The following is a 14,541-nucleotide window of genomic DNA, read 5'->3' as shown; positions in this document are numbered from 1 at the left end:
ATTTTTTCATTAATCTGTGTATCATACTGTAATATAAGGGTGAATATAGCTTGATTGAGATCTATATATATATATATATATATAGATCTCAATCAAGCTATATTCACCCTTATATTACAGTGTGACGGCCCCTGTGTGATCTAGTGGGGCCTCTCTGTAGGAGTGATACCTCTCTGGTGTTACCCATCTTTGCTTTGAGTTGATTGCAGATCTGGTGCACCTGGGAGCTGTGAGCTTGTGGGGATAAAGCTCCACCTGGTCAGACTACATGTGTCTCTCTTCACTGCAATCCAGACATCAACCATGGCCTGATCATCCTGCCTGCCACATCTTGTTTTGAGTTTATTTAAGTTACAGAGACACACTTTGCACATTACAAAAGATATGTTTAGTTTATTCTTTTGTTAAATAAATCACTTTTGATCATTTACAATGCCTCACTCCCTCTTTTGTCATGGCCCTTGAGCCAGGTTATGACAATAAATATATATATATATATATATATATATATATATATATATACACACACACACACACACACACGCACACTCACCTAAAGGATTATTAGGAACATCTGTTAAATTTCTCGTTAATGCAGTTATCTAATCAACCAATCACATGGCAGCTGCTTCAATGTATTTAGGGTTGTGGTCCAGGTCTAGACAATCTCCTGAACTCCAAACTGAATATCAGAATGGTAACGAAAGGTGATCTAAGCAACTTTGAGCTTGGCATGGTTTTTGGTGCCAGACAGGCTGATTTGAGTATTTCACAATCTGCTCAGTTACTGGGATTTTCACGCACAACCATTTCTAGGGTTTACAGAGAATGGTCTGAAAAAGGAAAAACATCCTGTATGCGGCAGTCCTCTGGGCGAAAATGCCTTGTTGATGCTAGAGATCAGAGGAGAATGGGCCGAGTGATTCAAGCTGATAGAAGATCAACTTTGACTCAAATAATCACTTGTTACAACCGAGGTATGCAGCAAAGCATTTGTGAAGCCACAACATGAACAACATTGAGGCGGATGGGCTACACCAGCAGAAGACCTCACCGGGTACCACTCATCTCCACTAAAAATAGGAAAATGAGGCTACAATTTGCACGAGCTCACCAAAATTGGACAGTTGAAGACTGTAAAAATGTTGCCTGGTCTGATGAGTCTCGATTTCTGTTGAGACATTCAGATGGTAGAGTCAGAATTTGGCGTAAACAGAATGAGAACATGGATCCGTCATGCCTTGTTACCACTGAGCAGGCTGGTGGTGGTGGTGTACTGGTGTGGGGAATGTTTTCTTGGCACACTTTAGGCCCCTTAGTACCAATTGGGCATTGTTTAAATGCCAGCCTACCTGAGCATTGTTTCTGACCATGTCCATCCTTTTATGACCACCATGTACCCATCCTCTGATGGCTACTTCCAGCAGGATAATGCACCATGTCATAAAGCTTGAATCATTAGGGCCTGAGCGCTGACAGCGGCGAAGGAATAGGCGCACAAAAATGGCTCGCTAGCGCCCCCTACAATGTTAACAAAATTGAGCCCCTGCAGTGCGTTTAACGTAGACTCACAAAAGTTGGTAAACATATGTCACATGTCAAGATGTACAAAAAACGTCATTGGAGCCATACCCTAAACCCAACAGGAAGTCCGCCATTTTGATTTCAAAGTTTGAAATTAGTGTGATTTTGGCCATTTCCACATGTTGTACTTTAACGAACTCCTCCTAGAATCAGTGCAGGTAACACGGAGAAGCTGCAACTACGTACTACAAGCGCCCCCTGAGCTAAAACGGCAGTGGTCGGGGCAAGTTTTAGAGTGCCTTTGTGCCTCTTAACAGACAAAATGCAATTAATATGTCTGTGCCACATGAACAGGGCCCTTACGTGTCAACAAGATGCGTTTTCAACTCAGACATTGTTTAAATTCACCTACCCTGGTCCTTGTATCGATCCTGCCGGTAGCTAGCTTGCCCTGCTAGCTGATAACCGTTAGCCGTTAGCTGCCGTCTGGTGAGTGTATTCAGCCAGGCTTTTGTGATAATCATCCCAATAGCGGCGGTGGTGTAGCTATGTCCTCCAGTTACTGAAGGCTAGCTTTAGCTTGCGTTTGGAGCATCAAGTTCATCTGCGGGTTTCTCCTCTGTCTGTCTCGTTCTTTCCAACTCTTGTAAGGCTAGTTCTTCGTCTGTATACTCGGGTTCAAATAAATAAGGACGACGATCAAACTCAAAATAAGGTGACCAGATTTCTGAGACAAAATCCGGGGACATTTACTGCTCAGAAGCATAAATACCTCCAAAAAAGGTAATGTTTTTATCTTTGTAAAACTTAAAACAGGGACACTGCCCCAGGGGCATCACAAGACCTAGAGCTGCACTGGGGCACATCAGAATTTTAACCATGCACACACAGGTGGAATAGTTTTTTCTTCATATTTTTGCATTAATGTCACTAGGAAGCATACCAGTATAAATATATATTCATATTTGTAAGTGGGATTGTCTGGAATCTGGCAATATAATAACCATTATGGTGGGATACACTGGCTAAGCAATTTACAAAAATGTCTGTGCTGACATAAAAAGTTTCATGAGAATACATTATAATTTTGTCCCAAAGCTGGAGACCATGTAGAAATTTTGTTGCAATTTCAAAACCAGATTACCCGGGAACCGCTTGTTGTACCGATGCATGTGTTGAGTGAAGAGTTTGTGAAATATTTCACAGAGAGTAATGGTGTGCAGAGATTTATGCAGATTGCAAATATGATAACATTTCATGTAAGTTCAATGTTAATTTTCTTGCAAACCTGGCACTAATATCATTGGAAAGCTTAGATTCTGGTTGAGGTGGTTGTGCCAGACTCACGTCTTTGGCTGAGTCAGAGGGAGAGCAGGTGTGCAGTTGTGAAGAAGTTGGTAATTTCATGGCGCAGAACACGTTTGCGTGCACTGTATCCGTGTAACATTCTCATTAGGGGCTGAGCCCCCCTAAAGGTCTGATCCTACAATCGCCCCTGCTGCTACTTCATACTTGTATTCCACTACACCTCAGAGGAAAATGTTGTAATGTTTACTGCACTACATTTATCAACTTTTGCTTTATTGCTTCACGCTGGGCTTGTTTCTGCAACAGCTCATTGAGTATCGGATACAATTAAAACTATTGAGGAAATATTTTCCTTTGGTCCAGTATTAAACGGGATCGCAGTCGGCAACAGCGAAATTAAGTTACAATGTAAGTTAATGGACGTCAATTGTCCAGCTTGTATTTACGTTCATAAAAGTGCTCGTTTTGCCGCTGACAGGCTCAGATTAATATTATAATATAATAATAATATAAGTGTCTGACAACATTATGGAAAGGATTTCTAAGGAGGTTGATCTTTCTGTTAGAGTAAGATCCTTTTTTCAAAGATAAAAAGTCCGCAAAATTGCGTTCGCTAAACCCACCAGACTTCATGTAAATAAACAGTAATTTTAGCATCGTAAAATATGGACATTCTAGAACATATCTGAGCTCTGAGCAGCGCTCATATATATATATATATATATATATATATATACACAGCGAGACAGCTACTTGAAAGCATTCATGCATAGATCTCTCATTGCCTTATATTGAATCTGATATCGATAGATCATTGATTTCAACCATTTCCACCAGTTTACGTTAAAAACAATCAAATTTCTTGCTAAATGTTTAGTAAAATAAACTCTCTACACCGACTGCTGACTGCTCAGCACCATGTGTGCACGTATTCATGTGTTTGAAATGAATATGCTAAAACACATCATCTGTCGGGTAAACATCACTTCTGATTCCCTGGAGGGGTATTTCTGAAAGCAGCTTTAACAAACTCTGAGCTTTCACTAAACCTGCTTTCTGAAACAGACCCCAGCTTTCTGAAATGGGGTCCAGATGGTTACATGTGTCATAATGTTTTAGGATTGAAATATGCAAATTTGCTTTAATTTGATCAGAGGAAACCTGTCAGGAAGCTGATGAAGATGAATCCTTAGAGAAATAAGTGCATTTTAATGTCACACCCAAAAGTAAACAAAAGGTTCACCTCACTTAAAACATCAAAATACAGAGATTAGAACCTGCTATTGCAACAAGTTCTTGTGTTTCTGAGCTGTCAAAGCTGATCAATATTTTGCATGAACGTGTGCTTCTATATGTGTATTGTGAAAGGTGTTGCTCGTAGTCGACTCAGCGTGTGTTAGCTTATTGTTTTGGTTCTACACCTTGCAACGTTCTTGTTTTGGTTCCCTCTCACTGCTCTCATCAGTGTCATTTCCAGACATTGCAGCTGTTGTCAGTGAAAAAACTCTAAACACCCACTGCCTGCTCAGTACGAAACAGCAGTAGAAGCTTGTGAACATCGTGGGACATTTAACAGTAACCACTGTTTCCCCTAGGAGTTGGTAGACACCAAATATAGAGCTAAGCTAAAAGGAGAGTACATATGCGACTTGTTTTTGTCAGGTGGCCAGAGACTCCAAAAGAAATTATAATAGTGCTCCATATCTTTTGCATGTGTAAAGAGGCAACTGTTTGCTAACAGGTTCAATATAACAACAACTATGGGGTGATAATATGTCAATGTTGCGTTTATAGCTTTGTGTACTCCCCCCATGTTGCCAAGAATGAAATGAATACAGGTTTAAAGGTTTGCTTACATTATTAATATTTGTAAAGAGCCCTATAATTTCATATGTGATTATTTAAAAAAATATGTCATCTATGTAAAACTAAAAAAGAATACAATATAAAGCTTGTTCTTACTGTGGACATCCCCTCTCTGTTTGGTGACCTCCTTCTCGATGGTGTTGTCTACAGGTGTGACCGGTGGTGGTGTGGGGGGGGGGCGTTTGGTGGGAGCCACTGGCCTTGGTGGGATGTAGGGCTTGCGAGTAGGTGCTGGTGGCTTCCTGGTTGGGATAAAGGGCTTCCTGGTGGGAACTGCTGGCTTGCGTGGAGGCGGGGTGACTCTCGTTGGAGGCTGAGGTGCTTTGGTCGTTCTCATAGTCGTGGTGGTGGTGGTTGTTGATTTGGTGATAATGGGGAAGATTCTCTTTTGTGTCACTGGTGGGCGCATCGTGGTGGTGGTCCTCTTCTGATCCATGTCAGGGATGCGGTTGTGATGATTTGGAGGCAGTTTGCCTGGTCTCGGGGGGTCAATAACCACCTTAGGAATGGCTGAAATGATAAGAGAATGCAGAGGGAGTACTGAAATATGAGCACTTAAGAGTTAATGAGGCGTAGAATTGCAGACTAACTGCAATGATTAGTCTGACTTTTGCAGAGGAGGGATTTCTTTCATCTACTGAGACTTCTCCTGATATCTATTAACTAAATGTTAGCATCCTAAAACAAATTGTGTGTCTCAAATCTCACTGAAGCAAAAGCTCACACAAGCGAGGCCAATAAAATCCTCATGCTGCAAGTTCACATTCATTTGTTTTTTTATATAAAGACAATTCTGGACATATTTTCCTCAAAAGAGATAAAGAGGGATGAACAGGGTGCCTTCCCAAACTAACTAACCCATAAAGACACCCCACGTTCAGTGAATTACTGCTTTTGTGAAATCAAGCCGACAGTGGCTTTTTCATCTGCCCATGTGCTCGTCCTGATTAGCAATTCTTTGGGTGTTCATAGCCAGAGGCCTCGCAGCAGCAGGCCAAAGACGCTCTGTGTGTGTGAAATGATCTCTCCGCTCAAACAGGCTGTTGTGCCCCGGAGATCACCCTCGCTTTGCTGATGTCATCAAAGTTACACCTCCTTTTCCTTTGTTCCTCCACACATTCTTCACGTCAGAAGCCGAGACTGGGGGGTTGGTGTGATGTGGTGGTGGTGGGGGGCCTTCATAAGGGTTTCATGAGTGAGGAATGAGAGTGGACAAAGGCAAGAGGTTTGACCTCAGTTATTGCCTTCTCAGGTTGCAGGTGACTTTGATATGTGATACACAAATAGGATATTGCAACTCGACTCCCAGAGCACTTGTGGCTCACACCCCCTTGGGCAGGCGACAGGGTGAAATATTTGAAACACACTATGCCAGGAGGCATCCTCTCTGCTCTACAGACTGTTACACCAGTTGAGTCTTTTAGATGATTAAATAACTGTGGAGAATAAATGACTTCTTGTCCACTGAGCTGCTGTAAAAAAAAAACTGCAGACACACAGACTAATGAAGTGTGTGTCAGCAAGCAAATTGAGACCAAGAAAAGAAATATTTCACATTTGATGATGAATTTGCTTGCTGACACAGACTTCATTGGTCTGTGTGTCTGCAGTTTTTTAACAGCAGCTCATATATATATATATATATATATATGATAAGGCAGCAGGGTGATTTAAGTAATGACTGACAGCAATTACAAAGAAAGGAATATCAGTCCCGGCTCTGTGCTTGGCTATTCCTCCCTCTTTCTTGCTTTCCTGGCTTTTTAAAAAACATGGGCAAAGAAAACAAAAATGTGAGGCCCCATTCGTCTTTGCAAAAGTGAGCATTGTAGCCACGGGTATTGTTCTCAATTCTTACGTTTGCAGTCGTGGCCCATCCCCCTGTAACCGTCTTTGCATTTGCACTTGTATGAGCCTGGCGTGTTGTAGCAGGTGGTGAAGCTGCTGCAGTGGCTCTGACCTAAAGAGCACTCATCCACATCTGAAAGATAGTGGAAACATAACAACATTCAGCTACTGGGTGCAAGTGTAAAAAACAAAACATCAGACATAACAGCAGAATAACAAAGGATAATTGCTTCACATCCACTTCAAGGAGGGCTCAGAGTTTATATCATATCTACTGTTAGTGAAAGCATGTAAGTGAATGGCAGTGATCCCTCTATGAATGCCAGAGCAAAAATCCTCATCAGAGTTGTTGTCTTCTCTAAGACCAAGCTGCAAGGTCTTTGTTGCATTTTAGAAGGAACTGCTTTTTTCCAGATGCCGCTAAGATTCAAGGTAACTATGTGGTTTTGTATAGAATATTGATTACATTTTTTGATAGCATGTGCAATGCTGGGGCAAAGTCTAATAACATGAAACTGTTTAAACTAGTTGAGTTGACAGAGATTTCTAAAAGTATTCTGAAGTGGTTTCAATTCCTCTTTTATTACACATTTTATTTATTTACTACTTCAACAACTATGGAGTACTTAAAGAATGGAATCAGTAATCCTACTTCATGAGACAGTTTCAACTGACGTTTATTTATCCGTTTAGAGTTTGAATACATTTTCAACATCCTAACCCGTGGTATGTTTAACTGTACTATATAACATTGCAGATGCAAAATACAGTAAAGTTTAAGTTCTTAAAAAAGTAGTTTTCACCAGTGGTGAAAATAAATATAGCAGTGCCTCCGTGTAAAAAATATTCTATTGAAATTTTAACTTTATTAGAAATATCATTAGCAAAATTTACTTAAAGAATCAAAAGTTAAAGTACTAATCCTGCAAACATGGTTTCTTTTACTGTGTTTTATTATTATATATACACAGTATCATGTTATTGGATTTTTATTATTACAGATGCATTAATAAGCATGAATTTGAACAGCTTTATATACTGCTAAGAAGATTCATCTATAATAATACATCATATTTCATAAATTGATCATATGTTTTGTATGTAAAATCTTAATCTGCAAATTAACTTAAGATGTCAGATAAATGTAGTGGAATATTTGCCTCTGAACCGTAGCCAAGTGGAAGCATGAAGTAGCAAAAAAATGAAAAGATTCAAGTACAGTACACAAGTCTGTCAAAATTGTACGTACAATAATTGAGTAAATGTACTTAGTTACTGGTTGGTAGTGGGTATCTTCTGAAGTTACAGGAGGAATGATTATAGCAAGCAAAAACTGTTTCAGTGTAATGGGCATGTTTTGCAAATCTCAGCACATCTATGACCTTTGCAAGTTTTAACTGTAAAAGCCTCACTGCAGAGACCTTGTAACAGTACCTATGCATTGGTATTTCCCATTGATGTATTGCAGGTCAAAGCCTTCATGGCACTTGCAGATGTAGCTACCAAAAGTGTTTATGCATTTCCTGAACCTGGGACACACTGCTATCCCTGTGGCACACTCATCCACATCTGCAAGAGGAGCAACAAATACACAGGTTATTAAACAGAAGAAAATGTTCAAATGAAAACATAATGTATTTATCGTTTTTCACTAAGAATCATTTTAGAGTTACATGTAGCGTATAATGCATTTAAAATAACACAATGCAGTGAAAAACTTCAAGATTAAAAAAGGAAATTTAATACAAAACTAAACAAATATCTCTAGTCATACAGTACCAGGAGACTTTTCCACCTTCCCTGGTTAGTATTCATTTATGAACAGCCACATTATATATTCTGTTCAGTGAGCAGAATACAATGCACAATACCTTGTTTCATTATTTAAAGACCTATTCTAAGTGTCTTTGTTAATCACCTTTGCAGGCATGTGGGCATTAATATTTAGACACAGAGAGGCTCAACACATTTGCCTTAAAATCATTAATTTATTTTCTGCATAATGCAGCTGAGGCACTGCAGTGCCACAGGGACTGTTGTTTAAAAGAACCCTAAAAAACACAGAGACACCTGGACCAGCTGGGGAAACAAGCAAGTTAAGTAAGTGGGCAGAGCTCCCTTATCCCTTAACAACTAATGCTGCAGTTCTCATCAGCAAGGCACTTAATCCCAAACTGCTCCAGTGGAGCTGCTTAATGGCCAACAGTTGAATTATTTAGCTACTGACAGAGCAGCAGTGAATTATCATGTTTTACATAAAACACACATACACACATAAATACAGCCACTGTGTCAAATATTTATAATATATATATATATATATATATATATATATATATATATATATATATATATATATATATATATATAATTATGAATGCTACATATGGCTTTGAAGACAGTTCTGACTTTTCTTTCAAAGCAGCAAACCTTTAAGTGTCAGATTTAAAGCCTTAATCATAGTTACATATCAATGACCAAATATTAAGCTCTGCAAATGTGTTTTACTTGACAACTCTGTTCTGATACATTAAGCAATTTCTATGAGAGGCAGCATTGAAATATGAAGCCGTCTCATACTGAACTTCTGCAACAATGCAACAACATCAATACACTTTGTCATTAATCAGACGCTTTTCTGTCACAGCGCAAAACAAGTCAATACTTCCTTCTAGTGAATCATCAGACATCCTTCTTAAGGGCTTTCTAGTACACAAATACATTTTAAAACAGACTACATTCCACATCAAATCATAAATCCAATTAACCAAAGTTAGTTAAACATCGGGGTATTTGTCAAACTGCTAAAAGTTCAATGTTGGACTTAAGCAAAAGATCAAAGTAAATATTCTTTACTTTTACTCCTACTTGCAAATAATAAAAGCTCTTTATCAAGTTCCTTATGACTTAGCTTCCTTAAATCATTTATCAGGGGTGGAAACAACACACATAAAGCTGGCATTGATTTTGTTTGCAATCTCTTTCCATGTATCTTCACTGTCTGCACTTGTCAATGTGGTACTAAATTCTGCTTGTTATAGGATTTATCTGATGGAAATCATCTACCAGCTGCAGAATTTCTTTCCTGCCTAGTTTGGTTTTCTTTTTGTTTCCATTTGTACTAATTTTCTATTATTTCATCCCAAGTAAAACATCCAAATGTATATATTATTAAAATGCAAGATCAATGTTAATTTCACATGTCAATGACACTGGAGCTATTTCACACAAATAAAACAATCTTTGTTGAAAATAAATTTAATTCATGTGTGTTTTGCTGAAAAACATGTATCTGAATAACTTGTAAGGATAAAAAAAAAAGAAATAAAAAAGAATGAACAATGGGGCAGACATAGCGTTAATCCTTGTCTCTGATTGGCTGTTCCTGAAGATTGCAGCAAAAAAAGCAAAAGCAGACTTGCATATGCGTAGGATGGAAATGCAAACTCTCTTATCTAAAGCTCTGGTTACGAGAAGGAATCACCTCCATCAATATGATTAGAAACTCTACATAAAACTCTCCATAAAACATAGGCTTCTCAAGGGATCCAGACACATTCCATTAAACTGTCCTAACACCTGTGGCAGGCAACCTTTTTCCTTACCCTCCTCCATTATTTTCATGATTGATGTCTGTCCTGTTTTAGAAATCCGCCCCCTATTAGCCAGCCCACAGTTAAGTGGGACTATAGGGCATCGTAACAGGAACGGTCCAATCTTGAACAGACTGTATTTAAACCTCACACAGGTTAACTGCCTCAACTGCCCCTTCATCTGTTAGTTACCCATCTGAGAAGCAGTTCCACATAATGAAAGGAGTGGAAGATAGGGGGAGGATAGGATCACATTTCTGCGGTAAAAATCACCATTTGGTTGACAAGGCCAGTTATATTGCTGGGTTCCTTGATCAAAGCATCAAAAGCGTATTGGTAAATATTTTTTGATTAACTTCAGCTTTGCTTGCTTGTTTGAGTTCCAAAATTGCACTTTCACTGCCAAGTTTTCATTCTTGCTCTGCCAAAACAGTTGCATTTGATTATCACTCAGCTAATTTAAAGGCTGGGAAGAACATAAAAGAAATTAATAAAAACATGAAACATTCTTGTTTGGGATGCTTGACATGAGTTGTTCATGAAAGGGAGTGGTAACATGAGGCTCAGTTTTCAGCTCTGTGGATATATATAAAGACTGTGACGTACCCACACAGGTTCTTCCATCCGGAGCCAGCTGTAGCCCCGGTGACGGACACTGACATCGGACCTCTCCTTTCAGCACCTCGCAGCCATACTGGCAGTTGGCCATGCCACAAGTGCGAGCATCTGATGGACACAAGGGAAACACAACACATATTAACACATGCTGGTGCCACAAGGGAGAGAAAAGGAGTGTGGGGGCGGGGGAGTTTGTAATGCTCACACTCTCACTTTCTTTCCTTCTCACACTATATCCTTATCCTCCAGCTGGTGTGTGAGAGCCAGACCACTGTCTGCCTTTACTGATATTAGCTGAGTTGACCCTGAGGTGCAGACAACAGAACAGCACACACTCTGCCATTATTAGATTCCTGTGCTGCGCAGTCGCTCTGCGCTTACACCTTTGCCCGCGCAATCCTCCCTCTCTCACTTTCATCCTTTACTACACCTAAATAATCATAAATCCAGCTCCACCCTATCGAAGCATGTATAGTGTGTGCGGCACCTCTTTTGTTGAGCCATGCAGGGCAGATCAAGATCCTCCAAAATAATAATGGAACAGATTTTGGTTTGCCTTTGTAAAATAACTTCGGACTCTAAAAAGGATATTAAAAGTGAGGCTGATGCTGACGTTGCTACTTCAGCTGCCGCAGCCACCTTGGAGTACAGTTTGATGACTGAGGCAGGCCATGCTGATTAAATGCTACAGCGATCTATTGATCAAAGCAGTAGCAGGGGAGAAAAGAAGAGCGGCAGGGTGTTTAACACTATCATGCTATCATCACACAACAACACCTGGAATAGTTTGAGATTGCCTCAAGTGGTGAGCAATTTAGATTTTAAAAGCGGGAAAATTAATTATCTTTTGATAAAAAAATAACTAATTAAAATGAGGCAGCAGGAGTCACGCCATACTCAAGTGGAAACGTGAGGAGAAAATAGTTATCAGGTGGGAAACCAAATTTACAGGGAGACATGTACAGGCATTAACTCTGACTCTGTGAAAGACCTCGGGGCAACCAATAAGAACTGCACATTCAATCGAGTGTCTAAAGATTGTGTTTCTTTCATATTTTTTATTTTAGGCCTCTTAGGGTTCTTCAGAGGGGTCCTTCAGACTGTGGAGCTGTTATAATGAAGCGGATCAACGTGAGGCTTTAATCAAAACAGTCTATCAAAGAATTGTGAGGCTGCTGTCAGAGGTACTCACACGTGGGAAAATGTATCTTATAATAGAGAGCATATGTCATCAGCATTGCCTTGCGCTGACATTCAGATGAATACATTTGTAGTGAAGTGAAGAAAGGCTTCATAGCAGCACATCCAGGCGACAAAGCAAAATAGAGATTACAAAGAAAAAAAATTGGGGGAGAAAATACATCAGGAATGAAAATATCCACATTTCAGGCAACAATACAAACAGAGACGTTTTTGTGTGTGTGTGTGTGTGTGTGTGTGTGTGTGTGTGTGTGTGTGTGTGAGAAGGACAGACTCACTTCCACAGGTCCCGTCAGGCATCATCATGTAGCCGTTGAGGCAGTAGCACTTGTAACTCCCATATGTATTCATGCACCTGTGTTTACAGGGCCTTGGCTTCAGACCGCACTCATTCAGGTCTGCAGACACAGAGAGACGGCATAAGTGGACTGGAGGACAGAGAGAGACACTCCTACACAGAGGTGAAATTAGTCAGAGGGCAAAGGTGAAGAGGTCAGCAATGTCAAACCTCACCCATCCATTTATGTGTGGGTTTGTCTGTCTGTGCGTGTGTTAATGTGTGTGCTTTGGAAGGGGTGGGGGTGTCTTCGAGGAAGTGCCATGTTCTGACAAGCCTGTAACTTCCCTCTTTGATGATTTAACAGGAAGCTAGTGTCAACTGTTAACCTGCCCATTACCTGCAAGTGATAAAATATGCTATTATACCCTCTAACTCACCACAACTTTATGTGGTTGTAGCTGCAACACACAGCACTCTTTGATATAATTCCAGTCTTTTTTATACAGACATAAAAGTAGAGAAATCTCACCCACAACAGCCCGTGAAAATCGTATTAGAAAATGATGCTGTCTGACTTCGGAGCAGGGAGGGCTCCTGGGAGAAAGGAATATGCCCTGAGCTCAACACCTGTCAAATGCTTATGCAAATTCACGTCATTATACCCTTCTCACAGCACAACATTTATATATTTCAGTCGCAAGTCCCTGGTGTTGTGTATGTTGCCTCACTGGAATTACTTACTGACACTCCTAAATGGAACAGAGACACCATTAATGTTATTAGTTACACCTGTGTGTGCATCCTGCAATGACAAGTCAAAGTGTCCTCCAGGTGAAGGGTTTATGGTGGCTGTAGCCAACCAACCAACCAAGCGCTAGATAGCTCTATAGTCCTTTACGATGCCAGACATTTTGACAAGTCATAGCAGGAAACGCACAGGTGTAACTAATAACATTAATGATGTCCTCTTTTCACTTTGGTATTTCAGTTCCAGGGCTGTTGTGTATGTTGCCTGCCTGCGATGACTTACTGACACTCCTAAATGGAACAGAGACACCATTAATGTTATTAGCTACACCTACGTGCATTCTGCAATGACAAGTTAAAAATGCTTAGAGTGGCTGAGTTAAATAAGTAAACGTTTATTTCTTACTGTACTGTAGACTCCACTGAACACTTACTAGAATGTGAATAAAGTAAAGTGACAACCAACCAATAAGAGCTTGATGGCTCCATATGACAGGACATGTCATAGTATTAAACACATATAACTAATGACATTAATGATGTCTGCATTCCATTCAGATGTTTCAGGTACAGGGCCTTGTTATTGTGCATGCTGGCTCAGTGTTCGAACTATACCGTGGCCTTTGGGGGAGCCCACTTTTTTTTCTTCTTTTTTTCACCGGGGGGGGGGGGGGGGTCATGCGCTTGCGACTTACAATGAGATGCATAACAGCTACAAGTGTATGCACTACACAGGATTTACCCTATTATACTTTATCGACAGGAATTGATAGGTCAAACAGCACCCACAAACAGCATCAGGCTCTCTTTGAGATTTGAGACATGAACAACGGTTTAAGTTACTCAGGCTACCGAAGAATATCATAATTCCTCCGTTCAATTAGGCCTAAGCGATGCACCCGAAGCTTCCATCCTTAACAAACAGCCATGTAGATTGGCTCTTCCAGTCTCTCCACTGCCGGCTGTTCCAATTTAACGGGAGAGAGGAGCAAGAGGGGTTAGGATCGTGACTGGCCTCTGACAAGCTGTTACCACCATCATCTTCAGCCAAAGAGGACATTATTTCTTCAGCTTCTTCTTGCGTTGTCACCCCGGCGGGAGGTGTGCTAACAGGGCTTGCAGCAGGTGAATCGGTTGTGCTATTAACGTCATCGCTACACAATTTCTTAGTAAAACCAAAATCAATTAAACTGCCTTGTTTTCTTTTTGCAATGGCTATATGATGATGATAACTGCAGAATGGATTTCAAGGACTTTGCGCGCCAATTAATGGCTTCCAACGTTCATATTTTTTCTATGAATCTTTGAGTTAACTATGTAATGTACTAAACATAAGTTGAATTTGCACTGCAGCGGCGCCACGCCTTGATGCTCATGACAAGAATAGCATGTATAGTTATCTTTATTGAAGTGAATTAGGTTTAAATCGCTGTCATGCATGAATGAATGATGTTTTTGCAATTTTACACATAATAATCCATGATGATCAAATTACACTGAAACTGCACGTCAAAATGACACATTGTCAATATTTTTAGAGACCCACTAAAATTTCAC

The 14,541-nt window shown here is 40.1% G+C and overlaps 1 protein-coding gene across 4 annotated transcripts in view; it reads right to left on the bottom strand.

Annotated features, from left to right (window-relative positions):
• Positions 1–14,541, bottom strand: part of npnta (nephronectin a) — a 60,085-nt gene that overhangs the window by 13,173 nt on the left and 32,371 nt on the right. For all 4 annotated transcript variants that reach the window (XM_078261597.1, XM_078261615.1, XM_078261606.1 and 1 more), the window contains 5 exons: positions 12,236–12,355; positions 10,746–10,865; positions 7,981–8,115; positions 6,557–6,679; positions 4,795–5,208 (listed from right to left, as the gene is read on the bottom strand). In XM_078261597.1, coding sequence (XP_078117723.1) covers positions 4,795–5,208; positions 6,557–6,679; positions 7,981–8,115; positions 10,746–10,865; positions 12,236–12,355 — 912 coding nt within the window. The remainder of the gene's footprint in view (positions 1–4,794; positions 5,209–6,556; positions 6,680–7,980; positions 8,116–10,745; positions 10,866–12,235; positions 12,356–14,541) is intronic.

This window comes from Sander vitreus, chromosome 2, assembly GCF_031162955.1.
Source record: "Sander vitreus isolate 19-12246 chromosome 2, sanVit1, whole genome shotgun sequence".
NCBI lineage: Eukaryota > Metazoa > Chordata > Actinopteri > Perciformes > Percidae > Sander > Sander vitreus.
The sequence above is the reverse complement of the archived record's forward strand: the minus strand, read 5'-3'. Positions and strand labels throughout refer to the sequence as shown.